This window comes from Lycium ferocissimum, chromosome 9 (assembly GCF_029784015.1).
Source record: "Lycium ferocissimum isolate CSIRO_LF1 chromosome 9, AGI_CSIRO_Lferr_CH_V1, whole genome shotgun sequence".
NCBI classification, from domain to species: Eukaryota; Viridiplantae; Streptophyta; class Magnoliopsida; order Solanales; family Solanaceae; genus Lycium; species Lycium ferocissimum.
The window spans coordinates 63,072,186-63,096,180 of NC_081350.1; the positions used below are offsets into that span (position 1 = coordinate 63,072,186).

Genomic DNA, 23,995 nt, shown 5'->3' on the forward strand with positions numbered 1-23,995 from the left:
AGCTAGGGAGCTTGAACTTGGGTGATTTCAAAGGCATTCTTCAAGATTCGAATTAGGGGTAAGATCTTAACCTTAATCTTAGTATTTTCTCATGATTCCACCCATTAATTTATCATTTCTTCCAAGCATTGAACTTAGAAATAAGGATTTTTCCATGAAAATGGGCTAAGTTAAATGATCAAATTGGAGATTCAATTGTGACTAGATTTTAATAATTTTTGAGATTCTTACTATTTAGCCTATGAGTAAGTTGAATTTATGGCGAAATTATAGTTTTGATCTTTGGGGCTAGGGATTGGGTTTTGGGTTGACTTTTCGGATCGGAACATTAGAATAGCAACATAGGTGTCTACGGATTCGCATTCTTATGTAGATACCATGTTTGAATAGATTGAGATCGTTCGGAAGGTCAAGGTCATGGATTGACTCTTCAAACTTCGGATGTAGGCAAGTTTAGAGTTACTAGACTCTTTATGAAGTGTTTGTGTTGGCTAATGTAATTAAGGAGGGTAATGGGAAATTGGGGGTCCCGTACTCATGAGGTGATGAGAACTTGTACGGTACCTTTGTTATGTCATGGGTAATTAATGAAAAATATAATAATCTCATAAACTAATGAATGTCAAGCTTATGGACATTATTGGTAGTGTTAAATCTACTTGTTGTTATGGTTGTTAATGATATGGGCTTATGATAGTCATGTTTGTATAATACTTGTGATAATGATTCATTGTGTATTCATCACTCCATGTATCGTCTAAACCATGAAAAAGAATTACATTTGACATTGATTATATATTATGCAATTGTATGGTATACGCTTATCCATTTCATCCATTCATGATATATTTGGCATATTATTGATGATTCACAAGAGATGGTCCATAGAAGCCCGATTAGATATGGTGCATGGTTGGAGTGATGATGACATGATAGCTTATCGGCTTATACATTATGTGATATGGAGGATCAGGTATTTTGGGTGAGTATATGGACCTCATGGGTCCTCCGTGGGTCACGTGAAACCTACTGCAGGAGCGTGTGTATACTGGTGCATATTGGCTATTGCATTTCATACCGTACATATATGATTGTGTTGTCCTTGTGTGACTCTTATATGAATAATTATAAAAGGCAAAGCTTTATGACTTGATTAAATGTGGACTTTCTTATCTTAAATGCTTAAGTGTTTATAAATTTTACAACTTGTTACTAACGAAGTGTGGAGGTGAGTATTGGAAGGACCAATCCTCATCATCACTTCAGTTTAGGGTCGGTCGACAATGCTGCTACGTACTTGTGTTTTTTCCCGGACTCACTCTACACTTGCTATGCCTTTTTGTGTCCAGTTTCTGATCTGAGTTCAAGTAGATGATGAGATCCTGCCGCTCATTGAGGCATTTCTTGGAATTTAGGGTGAACTGTTGGTTGTTCCGCAACACTAGACTCCATTTCTATCTTATTATTTGGTCTTTCAGACAGTATTTGTAGTATTTCAAACTTGTAATTCAGATTTAGTAGCTCTCCTACTTATGTTTTCCAGGTTCTGGGGAGATGTATGACTTAGACTTATTTATATTATGATTTGTGAGACTTATTATGAACTTATAGGTTGTTTCCTTTTAAATTCCACTTTTAGCTTATGTAGTAAGACTTAGCTTTTATCTGGGTTGGCCTATAGGTTTGATAGATGCCCTCACGACACATTGGATTATGCAGAAAGAAAGGATATTAAAAAACTGACAGGTAATGAACAAAGAAAAAAAGAAGACAAACTGCCTGATAATTAGAAGCCAAGACAAACTGCTTGATAATTTGAAGCCCGGTTTGATTCAGTGGACGAAAGTTTAGGCTAGCACTGAAAATTGAATAGCAAAATGGAAGCAAACAATTCTGACTTCGACGTATCCAAGCTCCTACCTTAAGACACATCCAAGATCCTATCCTTCAATGCATCAAAACTTCTAGTCTTCGACGCATGTTTAAATGTTAACATGTTTTCTATAAAATGAAGGCAACTTTGGCACGACTGCTTAAGCAAAATAGCTCTCTATGTCTCAATTCTTTTAGTTTCTTTGTTAGTGTCTCTTATTATTCTTAGAAATAATAATACTTCATAATTTTTCTCTTTGTTAGATTTAAATATTACTCCATGGAATAATATCCTTTCATTGGGATAGTTGATGAAGCTTGATATGTTTGTATTTATAATATTAATCTCAGCTTTAATACATGCTTGAGCTGAACTTTCTATTCTTATTTTTATATTGTGCTTGAATGTTAGTTTAATTGGTTATTACCATCACATCTATTTATCTTATATCTAAGTTATTTTACTTATATTAGTTTTGTAATTTTCACGAAGCAAAATTAGTATATGATAACTGATGAATAATTTTGTGGAGTGATCGTAGTATGTAGTTATTGTTTGACAAAATCAACACTTTGAAGAAAAAAGAAAATGAGGATGACGGAGAAGAAAAACACATGATCTTGAAGGTTGAGAATATGCAGTTGAAGAGCTCAGAATGATATCAGTACTCACCTTGACAAGACTATGAGGACTCATACAAACCATGTGGGCAGACACATAGAACCTGGTCCACTTTCCTTCCTAGCCAAAATCAAATCTTAATCCTTCTACATACCAATCTGATTTCCATATACTATCCTTGACAGCATTAAAATGTTATGTAGCTATCTATTTGCTTTGGGTCTTATGACTCAATATGATGCATGTCAAATCCTCCTAGGGTCTTGATTTGATGAAAACATTTAAGCAATTGTATTATGTGCACGATAGTGTAGATCTAGTGTCCATGAGTTTGATATTGATAAAGTACACTTAATTTCATTAACACACTTGCTTTTCGATGATGCCAAAAGAGGGAAAATTGACCAAGTTCACATAGTTCATATGCCATTACAAGACAATGATTTGAAAATATGACCAGGGCACAAACATCAAAGATGATCACATAGAAAGAAAGAAGGTGATTAGATAGCAAATAGTAAAGAAGAGTGCCAAAAAGGAAGAAGATGTACACTGCATATAAGAAAGAAGAAAGCTACACAAATTGTCCTGAAATAAAATCTAGTACTTACACAAACAATAAAGAGATGTTTTTGAAAATGATATATGGTTATGATCAGGTTCTTCCACCTAGTTATCTAGAGGGTTGCAATGAATAGAAGATAAGGTTCTTCATAAACCGAAGTGAGCTTAACATCTTTCTAAAGTCTACAGAGACTGAAGTAAGCTTAACATCTTACTAAGTTAAGAAGCTAGATCAACATAGAGCTGGTTCTTAGGGGGAAGGTTGTCAACATAGGAGTTGTTCCTAAGAGAAAAGATGCACATGAAAAGCATATGAAGATTAATGAAACTGATAAAGTACACATGGAGAAGTATGAAGCTGCTATAAGTTTGTCATCATCAAAAAGAGAGAATTTGTTGAGCTGTTTGGATCTCAATGTTAATTCATGATCTTATGAAGCTCTGATGATTGACAAATATTGTACAAGTAGGCATATGTACAAGAATGATGAACAAAGATGTACAAAAGTCAAATCCTTAATGGACCTTCAAAAGGAATTGGTAAAGCAGACAACTCTGATGCAGAATTGCTAAGATAATTAACCAGGTCCTTTAGATAAGAAATAGAGACTGTTTGGTCTACATAGACAAAGCTATTCCACACGCAGAAAAGGAAACCTTAGAGAATTGAGATTAAGGCATAATCCAATTCTACAAGAAACATGAATTCAATACATGGAAACATTACCATAGTTGAACAACATGGAATTAGCTTGAAGAAAGGAGAAGTTGGTAGTGTACGCATGAAGCAAACCCCAGGACTATAAACAAACCTTTAACAGTATAATAACTTCTTTTTACACAATCAATATAGTTTAATTTGTTATTAAAAATTACTTACCATCTATTTTAGATTACTAATTCATGCTTATAGCTAAGTACTAATGAACTTTTGGACAAATGACAAGGTCTTTTTTGTGGTTAAATTAAGCTTGATGTCCATTTGGGCATCTAGTTTCCAATTTTGGTCCAACTATCCATTTCTTACCCTAATTCACCCTTCGGCAATTTAGTTTGTAAGTCTTCCCACTCTGTTTTTTAGATCCATCTCTCTCATGACTTATCCATCTCCTTCTACACTTTCACTGAGCTCCCCACTCAACTAACCCATTTCTCTTCTCCCCATATTCCTCTTTCTCTGCTTCTGGAGTCTTGAATCTTAAGTTCCTTCTGGGTTTTCTTTCTTGTGTTATGCTTTTTCTCTTCCATCCCTAAAATGTCAACATGAATTTCCATATTCTTGTTTTTTGAATTTCTCACATCAAGAACCTGAAAATTGATTGAGTAAGTGTTTCGGCCAAAGAATATTATTGGGTTATCTTAATCTTTTTGTGTGAATCTTCGAAAAAGACAAGAAATAGGGTTTCTTTTATCTGGTCCATTCTGTACTTTTTTAATTAATTCTGTTGGATATCAGTATTTGGTCTTTGTGTTTGAAAATTTTGTTAAAGCAAATGCTTTTAGACTTTCCCTCTTTAAGTGATTTCGGTATCTTTTCCTCTACAAGAGCATCCCACTGGGTCTGCCTTCGATTGTCGAATAATTCTATCTGAAGAACGAAGAAAAAAAAAAGAAACTTTTGAATTGTTATAATTCTTTCTGCAATTGCCATCATTCGTTTCCACATCGGAGGCTATTGGGCGTTTAGTTAACACATCAAAACGTGTTAAAACAAAGGTTGGGGATTGATAAAACTTGTTGGGGATTACGTAATCATGTTCAAGTTCTATGCTCGAGTATAAGAATGTCTATGTAATAAATACATAATGTATAATAGCATATAAGGATGTATATGTAATAAATACATAATGTATAATAGCATATAAGAATGTCTATGTAATAAATACATAATGTATAATAGCATATAAGGATGTATATGTAAAGTTATAAAAGAAGTCGAGCAACTTATATATAGCTATACAGAACAGATACATTATCTATACACTGCAATGTATATGTATTTATATAAAGCATACACATATATACAAAGTATAAGTAATGTTTATATAAAGCTATATAGAGCAGATACATTATCTATCTGTAGATGATATAATGAGCTATATGGGCCGCAAACTAAAGTTATTTCCCCTTTTTTATTGGAAGCTTTTAACAACAGGCCTCAATGAACAATTTTAAAAGATTAGGGGCATATCAGGATTATTTTCCTACAAATAGAACCAAAATAGGAAAAAGAAAAGTTAATAAACCTTTCCCTTCCTGGTGAGCAAAATTGGCAGTCCAGTGAAATCTGTACTACTACAGAGATGGCGAATCAACTTTACGGCTATAACCCTAGCAGCACCAACACCGGAATAGCAGCTAGAACAGCAACGAGATCCATGGACAACTATCATTTCTCTACTACTGATAATAATAAGACGACATTACAATACGGTTCTTCCAATTATTACGGTTCTACCGGCTATGCCTTCTCCTCATCCCCGACTGTGCTTTATAATCAAAGTGATAGTAGTTATACGCCTACTCCTGTGAGTAGGATTCCAGGTCAATCCTTGTATGGACCGCCTGGTGTTGATGTTGCAATTGCTGCTCAACCGCAACCACCTGCTGCTGACAACTCTTATTTTTCTACCTTGAAGCGCTCCTCTACTGATGGTAAGGAACAATATTCATCCAATTTGTGCTTGTACTTGTTTATGAGTAGTACTGAATATGGTGTATTAGTAATGCTGGCATTATTTTTTATCGACGGTTTGGTTTGTTGCCCTACCAATTTAAGCAAAGTTTACGGATAAAAAAGACTTTTGAATCTTGTGCTCCTAAATTAAAGATGTGTGTAACTTACTAAAATGTCCTTTGAATCTTGTGCTTTTAAACTTCTCATGTAGGATGTTTGAATTGTCCACTTACTAAATATAGAAAGGTAAATTTTTTTTCGAGACAAACCAAAGAGGAAAGAAAGACATTTAAATTGGGACAGAGGGGGTATAACTAACATGCATTGCATAATTTTTAAAGAGTACTGAATATGGTGTATTCGAATAAGAATAGTACCGGTAGTGTTAGTGTCATTGTTTATTATGTATAAGATTAATATAGAAGGTGTATAGGTTATACTGATATTAGTTGTAGCAGACTTAAATTTGCAACCAAACATTGTAGTAATAAATTTAGTACCAGTGCTAATCTTATACACCCAACCAAACGACCCCTTAGGGTTGTGTCCTTTTAACCTTTTATTTTTTTTTTTTTTTTTTTTTGTGTCCGCTGAATTTTCTTAGATTTAGAAGAGAGTGGAAGACTTAATTTTCATTTTGAGTTTATGCCTCCTATATTGGAAATTGTTAGGTAGGGGGAGTTGGTTTTGAGGCAGGGGTATCATTTTTTATTTCGATAGTATGAAACGTATAGGTTGGCGGTTTATATTGGCTGTGAGTTTGTAAGGAGTTTCATTTTGTTTTTCGAAACTGGTAACTTTGTATTCCTGAGCATAACCTACTGAAAGAAAATACTTACAGTAATCCTAAAAAGTCCACTAACTGAACTTCCTCTTCTACATATTATTCTTTAGACCAAAAAAGAACTTATTCAGCAATTAACTTGAATAATGCTGCCTTACAGTGCATTTGAGTTGCTCCTTTGGTATAGCTTTGAGATATAGCTATACTCTTTTAACAATTATTTCAGATAATTTTTGTACAAGTCCAAAATTGTTATCGTGCGCTATATATGTTAGACATATTCAATGTAATGCTGAAGTTTTGGATGAATCATACTGGTATATAAGCTTTCGCAAACACCTCTAATTTCTAATTTTTTCTTTTTATTTTTTCGGAAAAGGGCCAAAATTACCCTTGAACTTTGAAAAATAGTTCATTCATATATACTTAGGGCCAATTATACCCTTACGGTTATATCTCTTTTGCCACGTGGCATCATCCTAGCCCTTCAAAATTATTTTACCCTCAAATAATTTTTTACTCACTAAAATAACTCAATCCGACCCGAATTTTTTTTTCCAGCAAAAATAATACGGAATTATTTTTATTTTTTTTTTGGAAAAATTATCCGTATTATTTTTCTTTGGAAAAAAAATTTGGGTGGGATTGAGTTATTTTTTAAAAAAAATTATTTGAGAGTAAAATAATTTTGAAAGAAAGGATGATGCCCACGTTTTTAATTGGCCCTAAAGTATAACGAAGGGTATTGATGAACTATTTTTCAAAGTTCAGGGGTAATTTTGGCCCTTTTCCGTTATTTTTTTAATTTATATATATCTTGAGATATCTCTTTTCGCATGCTTTAGTGCATAAAAACATTTTTGTAAGTTGTATTAAGTCTTTGTTTTCTTTTTGCGCATATTTACCAATACTATTATGTAAATATAAAATTCTATACTTGTATGTATAATAACAGACATATGCTGTGTTTTTGTGTTTATGTATATATTACGCACCATAGCATTGTATCATCAGACACTTTTGGGTGCACGTAATACAATCGGGCAAGCTGAAGCTTGGTTTTCAACCAATCCTTTAGCCAAGCGCCCTAGATTCGAGAGTGCAAGCAATTTGCCTATATATCCCCAGAGGCCTGGAGAGAAGGACTGTGCCCATTATATGCAAACAAGAACCTGTAAATTTGGAGAAAGCTGCAAGTTTGACCATCCTATTTGGGTTCCAGAGGGTGGAATCCCAGATTGGAAAGAGGTGATCATTTATTGCTATTTATTATTAATAGAATAAAACACTATACATTATCAAATAAGTTATTCTTATTTCACTTAACGTATTATTTTGCTTTCCTATGTATATCTATATTAAGTCCTAATAGCTGTTACCGCAGAAGGCATCTGGTCAAATAAGCTGGAGTTGGAATGGTTTCTTTATACTTGCTCTCCTCCCTTCTCTTTTTCTTTTTCCTTTCTCTATTATAGCTATTCAACACTATTTTGAACAACAACAACAACAATAACAAATAATAATAATAGTAATAATAATAATAATAATAATAATAATAATAATAATAATAATAATTTGCTTATCGTTTTTATTGTAGTTCCTTGCGTTATGCATCAATAGTACTCATAGTATCTTGTTTCTGTTAAGGAACTCTTTAGGATACTACTTGTTCCCTTTCATTATTGAGCTTTTGCTCTTTTGATACATAAGCCCGATAACTCCTTATTCTTCTTTAGTTTTCTAGACATGCATTAGTTCAACTGAGTTATTTGTGTATCTTTTCCCCATTTTCAAGGAATATAAGAAACCTCTTTTCTCCTGTGGGAGTTCTTCAAGTAATGAGGAAAAATATTGCTGGTATGCTCACATTGCGCTGGGACAAGTTACTTGGTAGACAGTCTTCTAGTATATTTGCCTTGAAGGGCTATACCTTTTTTTTTTTTTTTCATCAAGTATTACAACACAAGTTTTACCTATAAGGTGAACTATTGCTTGAGTATGAGGGTTAGGATGTTTATTTGTTCTTTATTCTTTTGGACGTGAAGTTGATGTGGAATAGTTTTAACTTATAAAAATTGTCCGGGTAAGGTTCTATGTCAATTTTTTTTTTTTGATGATGTAAGTGTTTTATAATCACAAGTTAAAATTGTCCGGGTAAGGTTCTATGTCAATTAAGCAATAGCTTTTATGAAATGTGATGTATTTTTGTTTTAATAAGGTAAAGTGCTATTAATAAAGGTACCAAGACTGTTGACCAACAACTGCCAGAAACATATAAACTACATATCACCTATCTCCTCTAGGAAATCAAAGTACTGTTCCAAATTTTCCATAACATTTCTTTTACACCAAAAAAAAAAAAAAAAAAAAAAATCATTTTAAGCCTGGATACATGTTGTCTTATCTCTTCAAAACAGTTGTTTCTCTCAAACCATATTGTCCATAAACACATAGGGGGGTTGTTCTCTACACTGACTGCTGACTTTTTGCCCTTTTTTTGTTGCCATGTCTCCGGCAAACTCTTTCACATTTGGTGACATAACCCACTTAATACCATACATATTAAGGAATATCTCCCAACACTGTCTTGCCACTTCGCAATGAATGAGGACATGGTTGACTGTTTCTAACTCTTCTTCACACATATAGCATATATTGCATAATTCCTCTTTTCCGTAGATTATCCTAGGTTAATCAAGCGTCCTTTGCCAATAAGCTTTTGTTATGCAACCTTCAATTTCTTACTCCCGGACCCCCTCCCTTCTTTTTTTCCCTTTCATCACGTCGTGCCATTTAACCAAATGGAACTTCTTACTGTCAGCATTACCTTCCCAAAGGTATGTATTATTATTTTTTATTTTTTTTGGTGAAGTAACTAAAATGCATTAGAATGGCATCAAGAAGATGCAGAGTTTACAACTAAACATAAAACTGCTTCAAACAATAATTAACATGAAGCCAGCTTTACTAAAACATGTAAACCAAAGATTGAAAAAGATATCCTCTAAGACCTTATTGTGCTGGAGTTAGGGAGCTAACAAAATCCAAAAAAATATCCACACTGTTTACAGGGGAGAAAAAGTGCGTACTGAAAAGAGTAACTAAAAATCTAACCTTAATGATATTTATGGGCATATTCCATCAAAACATCTGCAGTTTCTCTCTTTCCAATTACTCCAAAAAATTGCTGCTGGGATCATCCTCCAGATCCTTTTGATGGTCTTATCAACCCTAAGGAAGGTATTTTCTTAGCATTGAATTATTCGTCATTGCTGCATGCACTTTTATTAGAAACATCAAGAATAGGCATACCATCTAGCACATTGTTAACCAGTATAAGTCTTCCCCTAAATGACAAGTTATATTTTTTTCCACTGAACCAATTTATTACTACACCTATTCAAAACTCCCTGCCACATCTTCTGGTCATTCTTTTTTAGCTCCTAAAGGTAGGCCTAAATAAGTAGTAGGAAGCTGCTCCAGCTTACAACTCATAATGTGTGCCAGATCATCAGTGCAATGTTCTGCATTAATTCTGAACACTTTACTCTTAGCCAGGTTTACTCTAATCCTGACACAACTTCAAAAGCCTAATAGAACTCCTTTTAGATGTAAACGTTGATCTTTCTCTGCTTCATACAAAATTGGAGTATCATCTGCATAAAATATGTGTTAGACTGTTAGTTCTTCTTCCTCACTTCTTCAACATTTCAGCCCTCTAATCCATCCCAAATTTTCTGCTTTTTGAAGCATTCTGCTGAGAATTTCCATCATCAACAAGAACACATAAGTAGACAAGGGATCTCCCCTGCCTTAATCCCCCCGTGAGGCTTGAAATATCCCTGAGGACTTCCATTAATCAGAACTGAGAAGAACTGTGGATGTACAGTATTTTATCCACCCAATCCATGTATCCCCAAAATTCATTTGCTTCCTGCGATATGACAAATATGACCAATTAACTAGGTCAAATGCCTTTTCCAAATCTAGCTTGCAAGCCACACCTTAATCTTCTTCGTGGATTGATATCCAAGCATTTATTGGCTACTATATCAGCATCAACAATTTGCCTGCCTTTTACAAAGGTGTTTTGATTATCTAATACCAACTTCCCAATCACTTGCTTTTAGTCTTTTAGCGATTAGCTTTGCAGTTATTTTGTAAATACTACCCAATTAGCTAATTGGCCTGAAATCTTTCCCCTCCATGACCCCTTTCTCCTTAGGAATAAGAGCAGTGAGAGTTGAATTAAGGCTCCTGGTGAAAGTGCTTTTTTGTGAAAACCAATTTACTGCCCTCTAAACATCTTCCCTGACTGTAGTCAAATATTGATGGAAAAAAGAACATATTAAAGCCATCTGGACCTAGTACCTTGTCTCTCTTTAATAATTTAATAACCCTTTGTACCTCCTCCATGGAAAAAGGTCTCTGTATTAATCTGGATTTTCACTTTTCTAATACTCCCTCCGTCAACTTATATGGCATACTTTCCTTTTTAGTCTCTCCCAGAAGAATGTCACCTTATAATTGGAAATAACTAACTTTAAAATTCCCCTTTTACGCGTAATGAATGATTTGTAGCCATACAGATGTCTAAGATTTGTTTTAGACCATAAATTTCAAAAGTATTGCTTTCTTTCTTAAACCTTGTGCCTAGTAAAGCGTTGCCACATAAATTCGGGACAGAGGGAGTATTCACCTAAAGTTATATCTAGTTAACTCATCTTACATATATTTTTGTTTTTCCTTTGTTTGCACTCCCTTATAGAAATGCATGACATATTTAATACCATAAGATCCAAATGGTATTTTTGGTATGCTATAAACATCTTTAGTAAACCCCAAGATTCAAGAGTTCTCTTTACATTCTTCAACTTCATATCTAGTTAAACTAAGACTCATAAAATGAAACTGAGCGCGTACTTTATTTTTTGGTAAAGTGATTTCGCTTGCTAGCACTAATAAAGCCTAGATATTTGACTTATCAAAGATAAAAATAAAATTGAAAATATCATTTCATAAAAAGCATAGAGTTTGTCCCTGTAATGGCTTTGGGAGCACTAACAAAGTTTAGAAGTATATGCATGTTGAGGGTTGTTTTTTCGGTCTGGTGGTAGTTATGCTTTTCTTGAGAAAGGTAAAGATTATCCATCAGCACAAAGGCTATGCTGGAGTCATATTTATAGTTGCCAAAAGAATAAATAAATATGTGTCCATATTCTTCTTATGAGGATTCTCAGAATTCTAATAGAGTTTCAGCTTCCTCTACATAGTTCTCTTTACACCAAAGTGTGGCGGAAGTTATGCTTTGTTCCGCAGATTGGATTTAAAAGAAACATTAATGAGATAGAAGTTAGAACTGCCCTCTCTGTTTAAATTTTGTATTTTACTTGGGAGAGAGGGACATCTGATCCTCCAACATTTTAGTTTGTTGTTTCTGTATTAATTGTTTTCTAAAGCGATTAGAGGGCACTCGTTGAAACTTTTGTATTGGTTGCAAGACAACATTATCTGGTCCTCCATAGTTGTAGTTCTTTTTGTTTTATTGATAAATCTTTCTCATTAAGAAAACATCATTAAGATTTTGGTGGTATAATTCCGATGAGAAGTTTTATGGTTCAAGGCTTTCGAGTCTCGTTTTTCCGTGTGGGCAGTTTCAACTGACAAAAGCTTGACTCATTGTTAATATCTTTCCTTTAGATAGTCCATGTTTTTTGGCAATAGAGCACAAATGAGTATTAGATAATTTACAAAGTAGTTACAACTTAAGAGAGCTCAAAATCCTACATTACACTTTACTATTAATGTTTTCAAAATTAGATGAATACATAATATCTTGATGCACCTAAATCCAAAGTGTGAATTAACTCCTTGTCGTTTATGAAATCGGGCTATCAAGTTTAATCTCTTCTTTAAAAGTTTATGGTGTTTCGCTTTAGCAAGCACTCATAACTTCGTTTTTCTTTGTTGTTTTGCCTATCGGTGAAGGACAATTTAAACATTATGAGACAGAATTATTGAAATTCTATCCATCTAGTTCGTATTTTTAAATCTTTGACATGCTACCCGTAGTTTGTGCTTTTTCCTTGTTGGTGTTGGAGGCATTAGTTATGTATTTGCAAGTTCGTTTGGTTGCTATGTCTTTCTTTCCTTCCAACCTCGAGGTGGTATTTTAGTGGACAAGGATTTGTAACTAAACTTGACAAAAAAAAAAAAAAACGTGTCTTTGTGTGTCTAGGCCTTTATCTATTATAACATGTTAATTTCCTGCTCCTGTTGTCCCATTTTATCTGCACCATCCTTTTTAGTAGTCTGTTCCAAAAAGAATGACACCTTCCTATATTTAGAAATGATCCAATTTTGAACTTCCCAGTTTACTCTTGATAAGATCATTTATAGCTGCACAAATGTCTATCATTTGGTTTAGACCACAAGCTTCAAAAGTCAGTCATTCTTTCTTTCTTTCTTTCTTTATCTCTATTGCCAAGCAAACACGGTCACATGAGATGAGATAGAAGGGATTGTCTTTTTGATTACATGCTCGTCATATAAACTAGTCCCCTCTTTCCTTATGATGTTGTGATTTCACTATTGGGCATTCTCAAAATACTTCCAATTCATGAAATGACCTGTTTTCTACTTCTCTATTTAGTTGTTGATATTTTATCTTTATACCTTGTATACTTTCTTACAGTTAAAGATGCGAAATTAGTTTCAAAATTCATGCTTGATACTCTTATGCTCATCAATTGCTAGTCGAATTATGATAATATAAAACTTTTTGAGGTTTTGACATAGTCCCAAATTAACCCTAGACTAGCACTTGAAGCTTGCTAGTTGCTACAGATTCAGAGGCCAAAGGATCTATTCCTTCTAGCTGATATATAAGAGTGCAGGGAGAGCTGTTGGCCTTATGCAGGCTGATGCATTTCACTTTTGACAGTTCTTAACATTAATTGCATTATCATAGACTCCCATTCCCTGTGGAAAGTTGCAGTTGTTGCCCTTTTGTCTGGTGGAAGATCCTTTGAAACTGTTTCATATTAGCATCCATTTGCCTGTAATATTTGTGATCACATTGTATGTTTCTTGCTGTTATCTTCCACTTATCTATGCAGGTTCCAGTTACAACTGAATCTCCTCCTGAAAGACCTGGAGAGCCTGATTGTCCAGTAAGAAAAACTTTTTGATGAGTTTGTGACTGTGTGTGCTGTTAATAGGCCTAATTGTATGTTGACATGTTTCCAGTATTTTATGAAGACTCAAAAATGCAAGTTCGGTAATAGGTGCAAATTTAACCACCCCAAGGATAACACAGCTCAATTGGTAGGTTCACAGGCTCAATTTTTATTTACTTCCTATGAAGATAAATTTTCATTTCTTTCAACTGTTAATTCGGCTTCAGTCTCAGGGTGCTACACAGAATTCTGATGTTTCTGACTTACCTGAGAGACCTTCTGAACCATCATGCACGGTATGAGAATGTTTTTGCTCATTGGGGCACTAATTGTTACTTAAGATTGTGTAAGTATGCATATAATGTGTAGCTGGTTCATAGTTACTCAAATCATAATGTGGCAGTTTTACATGAAGACGGGAACATGTAAATTTGGTGCTACCTGCAAGTTTCACCATCCTAGAGATATACAAGTGCCATCTCCCAAGCAAGAAAATGGCTCTGCGGGGAAGCCTGGATCAGCTATTAATGAGATAACTCAGGATGTGAATCTAGTCAAGCCGCTTTCTGTTCCAGCTTTATTGCACAACTCCAAAGGCCTTCCAGTTAGACCGGTATTTCATAGATTTTGTCTTTTACATTTGGATGAGTAAGAATGCATTACGTGCTTCTTTTGTGCTTTGTTTTCCTCTTTCAGTTCGCCTTTTCCTTTCGTCCCTGCCTTTTGTGCTGTCACAGGATGACTATCAATAGACTGCTGTTTTGTTCTACTTTATTTGACAATTATTAACATAATGTTAGTATAGGAAAAGAATTATGATATATTTCAATCCTGGTACCATAATTTGTCTGGGTACTTCTATTGGGAGAAATTAGCAAATTGAGATTTTTTTTTTTTGTGCGAAGAAAATTAGAAAATAGAGATCCAACCTCTAGGAAGAGAAATCAGAAGAGAATTGGATTTTTCAGCCTTAAATACCATGATTTTTTTAATTTTATATATATTTACCAATTTCAAAAAAAAAAAAAAAAAAAAAAGTACCATGATTTTTTTTGATGTAGTAAGATTATTAACCATAACTTTATCTTCTTGAGGCTGGCTGTTTTCGTTAAGCCTAATAAGATGTTGTAAGAGGTGTGTTTTCAGAGACCCACAGGAAGTAGTTCATTCTTCTGGTTTTTATCTTTTACAGGGTGAAGTTGATTGTCCTTTCTACCTAAAAACTGGCAGGTAATTCTGTTTTTGATGGTGAATTTGGAAGATTTACTATTTGTTCTTCTGCTAACAGTTTAAATACTCAAAAGGTTGGACTGTTCATTGGTTTATAACGCGTCCTTTTTTTTTTTTTTTTTTTTTCCTCAAAAAAATATCAAACAGCTGCAAGTATGGAGGCACTTGCCGTTACAACCATCCTGAAAGAAATGGTAAGGATGTTAATAAAGCTCTGTTGAAACATCACTAGAATATTTTTCTTCAGTCTCTCTTAAGCTTTCTTTTGGCCTTCTGTTTGTTTTGAGTTTTCTAGGTTTTGTTCTGATATATGATTATGTGTGAAGTACATTATCTGTTGAATTTAATCTCATGTTAGCATACTACTTTATCATGTGAATTTTTGTGATTAGAGAGTGTATTATGTTCTCAGAAATAATTTATAAAGCCAGTTTGGCAATGTATCTTGGAAACTGATAATATAAAGGGATTGCTGCAGAAGACCCATAAACAGAAAGTTCAGCTGGAAGCTTATTGTATTACTCAAATACTTATCATAATAAATTCAATGCCTAGAGTCAACTACTGATTCTCTTTTACTTTTGCATTTTCATCCTCCAGCAGCTGCTATTGGTCCTGCCCTTGTAGCCTCTCCTGCAACACACTGGAATATTGGAATGGTTAATCCAGCTGCCTCTCTCTTGCAAAGTTTAGATCCAAGACTGACTCAGACAATGGTATTATCAATTGTCAGTTTGTATTTTCACTAAAAAGCTTTGGAACGTGTTACTGAAAGTATTGTTTATTTTCAACACTGCAGCTCGGGTTGCTTCCACCTGTCTATCCACAACGACCTGGTGAAATTGAATGCGATGTGAGTCCCTACTTTTTTCTTAGACATACTTGATTGACCTGTTAATTACTATTCTCAAGCTGGATGCATGTGACATTCTTTTGGGTCCTGGACTATGAACCGTAATCTGTTATTTATCAGTCTTTGAAGGAACTTTTATGTTGTCCCCCAATCAAGAGGTCTCTCTTAATTGTCTTTGGAGCTGTATATCTTGAGTTTTCGAGGCATATATATATATAGTTTTAGATTGGGAATAGGAATAGGATGTATGTAGTATCCTACGTGGAAAAGGATTGTAATGTAGTATCTATGTAGATACACAGTTCAATAACACTTCTTCTCCTTTATTTCTCACATGGTATCAAAACACTAGTGAGGAAATATCCGCTGTGTAATATTCCAGCGAAGTTCTGGTAGAAAAATCACCACCGCCCATAATTTTTCCGGTGGCTGCTCGCTTCACAATCTCTATCCGGTAGTGATGTGCAGAATCCGACACCATCACAACGTAGATCAGTTTCAGGCGAGAAAATCCCAGTCAGCTGCTCGGGCAGACTATCACCCATGTGCCTCCACGCACCATCAGTTCCGGTGACTCGTCTGTCCCACGCGCCGGCGCGTGAGACCACTTCCAACATTTTTTTCCAGGTTTTTTCTCTTCTTGGAGTCGCCTATATATTCTTGTTCTACCCTACTGTTTTCAAAATTTTCTGATACCAGAACCCTAATCTGGCGCCTCCAACAGTGTTTTCCAGCGAAACAGTATTTTCTTTTCCAGATTTCTTCACTGTTTTCAGCAAGTCTTCTCATAACAGTATTCTTTTTTGGGTTGTTCACTGAGCTTTTGCTTCCTAGTCAGCATCTCAGTCAGGTTTGTGAAATTTTGGCTAGAAGTCTTTTCAGTGCAACAAAATGTCGATTGCTTCTGATATTTTTGACTCCAAAAATACGGGAATTGGAAGTTGAAGCCCTAGATTACTACAGAACTGCTCATGGGGAGTTCAAACTATTTAGCTTGGGCTTCCTCTGTTGAATTGTGGTGCAAGGTCAAGGTGTTCAAGATCACTTAATGCTAAAAGCTAGTGAGGTAGATGAAAAGGCAAAGGCTAGTGAGGTAGATGAAAAGGCCAAAGCACAGTCGGAGAAGGTTGATGCTCAATTATGTAGTCTCCTGTGGAGATCTATTGATTCCAAGTTAATGCCCTTGTTTCCCCCATTCCAGACATGTTATTCAGTTTGGGCAAAGGCTCGCGCTTTATACACTAATGACATCTCACCTTTGTGATGTGATATCTCGGATGACTTAACTTGAAGAAACAGGAATCAGATATATCTACTTACTTGGGACAAGTACATGTAGTCATGGAGGAATTTGAGAAGTCGATGCTAGTCACTGCAAACGATGAAAAACAATAGGAGCAAAGACAAACGTTGTTTCAAGTTCTTACTTGCTGGACTTCCTACTGACCTTGATTCGGTGCGTGATAAGATTTTGACTAGTCTTACGGTTCTTACAATTGATGAACTATTGCTTACTTCGCCTTGCCGCGCCTCCGAATCACACAGTGGTCTCATTACCAACTGTTGACTACTCTGTTCGCATCTCAAACCATAGAAAATCGAACATCTCAGTCCACGGAGAATTGACAAAGAGGTCGTTTTGGAAGATCTGGACCTAAGTGTAGTTATTGTCATAGGCTTGGACACATTCTCGACGTATAGTATTCTCTGCAGGGTCGACCACGCAAGAATGCTCATGTTGCTCTAAGACTGCATGTAATTAGGGGTTTTCTATATCTGAAGGGGAATATAATGAATATACTGAGTTCCTTCAGTATTGAACAAGTAAGCATAATCCACAAATAGCCTCGGGTTCTCAGTCTAATACTTCTATTGCTGGTAATTCTTTTGCTTGTGTTTCACATTCTAGTACCCTTGGACCGTGGGTCATGGACTCGAACTCTGACTATAAATTCTGGTAACAAATCACTTTTGTCAAATATTATTTATTCACACTCTTTCTTTTGTTTAGCCAATGGGATCCAAACAAAACCAAAAGGAGTTGGACAAGCTAATCCCCTATCCTTTGTCATTCTAAACTCTGTTCTTTATGTCCCTTGTTGTCCTTTTAATCTTGAATCTATCAGTCGTTTGACGCGTGCCCTAAATTGTGCTATAATATTTCTTGATGATTCTTTTGTTATGCAAGACCATAGTACCGGACAAATGATTGGCGCAGAGCAAGAATTACAAGGCCTCTACTATCTTACCTCTTCTAATTCCGCAATAACATTCCCTGTTATAGATCCTTCGAACCTAATTCATAGATGTTTGGGACATTCGAGTTTGTTCAGGCTATAGAAGATGGTGCCTAGTTTGTCTAGTCTATCCACATTAGATTGTGAGTCGTGTCAACTTGGAAAACACATCCGCCCTACCTTTTCAAGTAGTGCTGAGAGCCCTACAGAGTGTTTTTTCATCAATTCATTCTGATATTTGGGGTCCTAGTAGAGTCGGTTCAACCTTAGGATTTCGTTTTTTTGTTAATTTCATTGATGAGTATTCAAGATGTATTTGGATTTTCTTAATGAAAGATTGTTATGAGTTATCTTCTATATTCAAAAGTTCTTGTGTTGAAATACAAAATCAATTTGGTGATTCTGTTTGTACTTTTCATTGTGATAATGCCTTAGAATACTTATCCTCCCAGTTTTCGCAATTTATGACTCAAGAAGGAATTATTCATCAGACATTTTGTCCTTACACCCCTCAGCAGAACGGGTAGTAGAAAGGAAGAATAGGCATCTCATTGAGACTGCTCACACTCTTATCATTAAATCTCATGTTCCGTTGCATTTTTGGGGCGATGCAGCCTTATGTCTTGTTATTTAATTAATCGAATGCCCTCATCTTCCATCTCAGATTCCTTGTTCCGTATTGTCTCCTCAGCCATCTCTATATTCTCTTGCCCTCTTGTCTTTGGGAGATTATGTTTTGTTCATAACTTAGCACCGGAAAGATAAATTAGCCGCCCGTGCTCGCAAATATGTCTTTCTTGGTTATTCTCGGGTTGAAAAGGGGTATAATTGTTACTTACTTGATCTTCATTGGTATCTAATGTCAGCCGATATCACATTTTTTGAGTCTTGACCTTACTTTACATCTTCTGGTATCTCTGAGGTCTTACCTATACCGACTTTTGAGGAATCTATGGTTACTTCTACATCTTTGGCCATAGTGCTCCGCCACTCCTGACTTATCATCATTGTTCGCATCCAGCATCAGGTCTAGATGATTCATGTCATGCATCGGGCCCTGCACCTACTGCGGACTTGTTTCTTCCTAGTCAATCTATTGCACTTTGAAAATGTGTACGATTCACTTTTAATGCTAACCCCCATTATACTTTTTTTTAAGTTATCACTGTCTATCATCACCTATTATGCCTTTGTATCATCTTTGTCCTCTATTTCCTAGGTCTACAGGTGAAACACTTTCTCATTCAGGATGAGGGCAAGTTATGACTTATGATTGACCTGATGTTCGCTTTACATGCGAGGGGTACTTGGGAGTCTTTTTTCTCTTTCTTCAGGCAAATCTATTGTTGATTGTCGTGTTTATGCACTCAAAGTCGGCCCGACGGTCAAGTTATCGGCTTAAGGCTTGCCTTGTTGCTGAAGGGTATGCTCAGATATTTGGGCTTAATTGCAATGGTACTTTCTCTCATGTGGCTAAAGTAGCATTTGTCCGCCTTTTCCTATCCATGGTTCTTGTTCGTCATTGGCCTCCTCATCAGTTGGACATTAAGAATGCTTTTCTACATGGTGACTTTGAGGAAGAAGTCTATATGGATTAACCATCTGGTTTTGTTGCTCAGGAGGAGTCTAGTAGCCTTGTATGTCAATGGTCTAAAATAGTCTCCTCGAGCCTAGTTTGGGAAGTTCAGCACAGTAATTTAGGAGTTTGTCATAACTCGTAGTGAAGTTAATCACTCTGTGTTTTATCCACATTCTAATCCAAATCTATGTATTTATTTGGTGGTTTATGTTGACGATATCGTTATCACCGGCAATGATCAGGATAGTCTCATTAATTTAAAGCAGCATCTCTTTCAGACTAAAGACCTCGACAGACTAAAGTATTTTCTATGTATTGAGGTTGCTTAGTCCAAACAGGTATTGTTATTTCGCAATGCAAGTATGTTAGACATTCTTGAGGAGACAAATGACGGGATGTAGACCCATTGACACCTATATGGATCCGAATGCTAAACTTCTGCCAAGACAGGGGAGCCACTCAGTGATCTTGGAAGATATAAGCGGCGGGTTGGTAAATTGAATTATCTCGCAGTGACTAGACCTGACATTTCTTTTCATGTGAGTGATTCTCCCTGCCATAGCCATTAGGCCGCATTCTCCGATATATAACGTAAGATCCAGGTAAAGGACTACTCTTCGATGATCGAGGCCATGAGCAGATCGTTGGATATACAGACGCTGATTGGGCAGGATCATCTTCTAATAGATGTTCTAAATCCGGATATTGTGTTTAGTAAGAAGTAATTTGGTGTTCTGGAAGAGTAAGAAGCAGAGTGTGGTGCTCAATCTAGTGCAGAAGTACAATCTCGAGCAATGGTTGGAGCAACTTGTCAGCTAGTTTAGATTTAAAATCTCTCAGAAAACTAAAATTTGGATAAATCAGTCAGATGGAACTTGCGTGATAACCAAGCAGCCCTTCAAATCTGGTATTTCATGAGAGGACTAAGCACATTGAGATTGACTCTCACTTTGTCAGAGAAAAGATACTCATGAGAAATTGTTACAAAATTTGCGAATTCGAGTGATCAACTTGCAAATATTTCACCAAGCCCCTCACTGGTCCTCGTATTAGTTTCATCTTTAACAAGCCCGGTACATATGACTTGTATGCACCAGCTTGAGGGCGAGTGTTAGAATAGGAATAGGAATAGGAATAGGAATAGGATTGTAGGTGTACGTGGAAAAAGATTGTAATGTAATGTGTATAAATAGGGCTCAGTGTAATAATGTAGCACAATTCAATAATACTTGTCCTCCCTTATTTCTCACATGTAGCATTGTTTGTAGTTCTTATCTCTTGTTGAAATTTAAATTTATTCAATTTACTTCTTAAAGAAGTGCATATTATTGGGCCCCCAGTATGCCCTTTTAAAAGTTGACATGCATGCGTTCTTAAGTATACACACACATTAGATAGTAGTGAGGGAGCTGCATGTAGTGCTGAACGAGACGAATTCTCGTTCTAGTTTCCGTACTATTATCGTCATAATTACTCTTCAGATATTCTTAATAAAATTGGATCTTGTCATTCACTATCTTTCTTTTTCACATCGTGCTTGGTCTGTTATGTTTTACATCAGTTCTATATGAAAACCGGGGAATGCAAGTATGGTGAAAGATGCAGGTTTCATCACCCTCTTGATCGTTCAGCACCCGTAGTGTCAACAAAGGATGTACAGCAGCCAAATGTTAAGCTTACTCTTGCTGGTCTACCAAGGAGGGAGGTATATTTAATCTTTCTAGACCTTAGATATGACATGTCCATTTTCTGGTTGAGAAGTATTTTGCAGCATTATACAAGTTTTCTGATAATTTGATTTTTCTTGGTGGTGTTTGACCACCTCTTAAAAACACTGTTAATTAGATATTCATTTGCTCCTGGAAATAACACGATAATACTATAAAGTGGATACAGCTGTTTATAATAAATTATGACAGATGTATGAGTACCACCAAAAAATACAGACTTCCACCACCAGTGCATTTGGTTACAGGTATTAGTTGTGTATTTGGTGGCTTCAGCCAATGGTTGTGTGTTTGAAATCACTGAAAACCCTCACAGAATACCTTAGCAATATACATATGTGTAAGCTTGCAATTTATTTTATCCCCCTCCCAATTCTCAACTTTAGTTGCCCTGGCATATAATTTCATCCTTCAACTTAGTTAATGGCTGTTATTATTGGATCTCAATCTTGTTTTTTCTCATTCACTCGGTCTGTTAGAAATGCAAATCCCTTTAATTCCATGATATTTTCTTTAATTTTTTACAATAATACTGGCAGGGTGCTGTACACTGTCCATACTACATGAAGACTGGAATGTGCAAGTATGGGGCGACATGCAAGTTTGATCATCCACCACCTGGAGAGCTCTTGGGTATGGCAACATCCCAGGGGGCGTCGTTGTCTGTTGAGGGAGAAGATAATGTTGGTGTGAATGAACAGCAGCAGTAAGGTTATAGCTGAAAGGCCATTCTCGCAGTCACATCTTTCTCAATTATCATTTCTGTTTTACCATTATTGTAGCACACTTGTAAAGCATAGTTTGCAGGATGAATTCTGAACATTCTTCTAGAGTTGTAACACAGTTTCTCGTTTACACCACAACTTGATGAAAGTTGTTTTTTCAATGGTATGCTTTTAGTTGCACCTCTTCAGAACCTGAAAAATTTAAATACAACCCATCTTAAAGGAGCATGTTATGCTCTCTGCATCTGCATTTTGACACACTCCAGAACCCCATCAAACTGACTAAAAGTTAACATTTTTCTATAATCAGATTTGCTGTAGACCTCCGGAAAAAACTGCGAAAAAAACAGTAGTAATAGACGACTGATAACACCAGAGCACCATCTTAGTTCTTTTTGGTGCACTCCAAATGATATCTTTTTCCCTGTTCAGATTTATTGCTTTACGCCTTTTCAAATTTGTAAAGACAGTATAGCACCAAGTAGACTAGAATAGCTGAAGTGGTAAGGGTTGAATCAAAGGACAAAGGAGACTGAGTACATGCGCATGTGCAATAATATTGAAAAATGAAAAAGAAGAAAAAAGAAAGGAAGAACAAGAAACTCAGGGTGAGGGACACAGGAAGGTTGGAGAAATAAAAGATGGATAAGACTAGTTGCAGAAATTCCCAATGACATCTGACTTCCGACCACAGGCAAGAAAGGTCAACGAAAAGCTACCAGCATAAAATATTGTAGGGGAAAGGGTCAAAAATGCCCCTCTACTTTGGTGAAAGGGTTAAAAATATCCTCCATTATAAATTTGGATAAAAAATATCCCTCTCGTCATTCAAGTTTTCAAATATATACTGTCTTAATGGAAATTTTCAACATAACCCGATTTTATTTTTAAACTTGTTCCTTTTAAACTCGATTCAACTAAATAAAAAAACGCATATGTGTTTCCTGATCTTGTGCCTAGTGGCTCCAAATGTAAGACTCGGGAACAAGTTGGTGGCATATGAATTTTTTATGTAGTCGGATCGGGTTTAAATGGAGCGGGTTTAAAAATAAAATCGTGTTATTTTGGGGGATTTGAGGATTTCCGTTAAGATAGGGGTATATTTGAAAACTTTAATGACGGAGGGGTAATTTTGACCCAAATTTGTAACGGATGGTATTTTTAGCTTTTTTTCCAAAGCAGAGGTCAGAAGGGCATTTTTGACCCTTTTCCCAATATTGTACGATGAACATCACATAAAATATTATGAATTACACTTTTTGACCCTTTTCCCAATATTGTACGATGAACATCACATAAAATATTATGAATTACACCTCAGATCCAAGAAAATTGGAGAAGTACTGTTAGTTGCATCATATAGGAGCAACATTTGACAGAACATTTGAGTCAATCGAATTCTTTTGCTTTTATTTGTCTCATCGCACATAAGTATTTTCGGAGTGAATTGCATTCAATAACTTTAGTTAAAAAACGATACACCCTTAACCATTTGCATGAGAGAAAGAACAACCATTGACCTAAAAAGAGAATACTATTAGTATTATTAGGTAATATCAATAGTCAAAGTAAGCTAGTCGTTGCCTAAATTTCAAGAGATAAAAAAAAAAAAAAACATCAAAAAATTAATATTCTTATGAATAAAGGCCAAATTCACATTGTACTGTTTGAAATCGTTCAATTTTATCCGTCGTTACACTTTTGGTCCATTCATATTTTGGCATTATCAAATTATTTCGTATTTGTCCTTGCCATTAACAGAGCTCTAGCGTGAAATGGGTAGACTCCACATATCCAAATTCGTCAATAAAATAAAATAAAAAAACGAAATTTACCCTCGATTTTTTTTTCTATAGTTTAAATTATTTTTAGATTAGATTTCATTAGGGGTCAGAGCAGAAATGAGACGTTTTCCTAACAACATGGTTATATTAAGGGTCTGTTTGG

General features: G+C 35.5%; 1 protein-coding gene and 1 long non-coding RNA gene across 4 annotated transcripts; both read left to right on the top strand.

Moving 5' to 3' along the window:
• Positions 1 to 5,297: 5,297 nt before the first annotated feature.
• Positions 5,298 to 22,273, top strand: LOC132031463 (zinc finger CCCH domain-containing protein 37). 3 transcript variants are annotated; one of them, XM_059421444.1, is made up of 12 exons: positions 5,298 to 5,713; positions 7,520 to 7,767; positions 13,638 to 13,691; positions 13,768 to 13,845; positions 13,925 to 13,993; positions 14,101 to 14,310; positions 14,890 to 14,927; positions 15,075 to 15,121; positions 15,531 to 15,643; positions 15,727 to 15,780; positions 21,158 to 21,301; positions 21,863 to 22,273. In XM_059421444.1, the coding sequence occupies exons 1-12, from the start codon at positions 5,362 to 5,364 to the stop codon at positions 22,031 to 22,033; spliced, it is 1,578 nt and encodes a 525-aa protein (XP_059277427.1). In that variant the 5' UTR covers positions 5,298 to 5,361; the 3' UTR covers positions 22,034 to 22,273. The 3 variants fall into 3 exon arrangements, with proteins under 3 accessions (XP_059277427.1, XP_059277428.1, XP_059277426.1); XM_059421445.1 differs by having other exon boundaries at positions 13,931 to 13,993; positions 15,528 to 15,643; XM_059421443.1 differs by having other exon boundaries at positions 5,299 to 5,713; positions 15,528 to 15,643.
• On the top strand, positions 8,172 to 12,812 carry LOC132031465 (uncharacterized). The gene is made up of 2 exons (XR_009408273.1): positions 8,172 to 8,607; positions 8,679 to 12,812. It is a non-coding gene; the product is annotated as an uncharacterized LOC132031465 (long non-coding RNA).
• Positions 22,274 to 23,995: the final 1,722 nt, after the last annotated feature.

Excerpts from the sequence above, each read along its gene's own strand:
- LOC132031463 (XM_059421443.1), top strand. The coding sequence starts at position 5,362 with ATGGCGAATCAACTTTACGGCTATAACCCTAGCAGCACCAACACCGGA. Across the intron at positions 13,994-14,100 it reads CTTCTGAACCATCATGCACG|TTTTACATGAAGACGGGAAC; the intron begins GTATGAGAATGT and ends ATAATGTGGCAG. Across the intron at positions 14,928-15,074 it reads TTCTACCTAAAAACTGGCAG|CTGCAAGTATGGAGGCACTT; the intron begins GTAATTCTGTTT and ends AATATCAAACAG.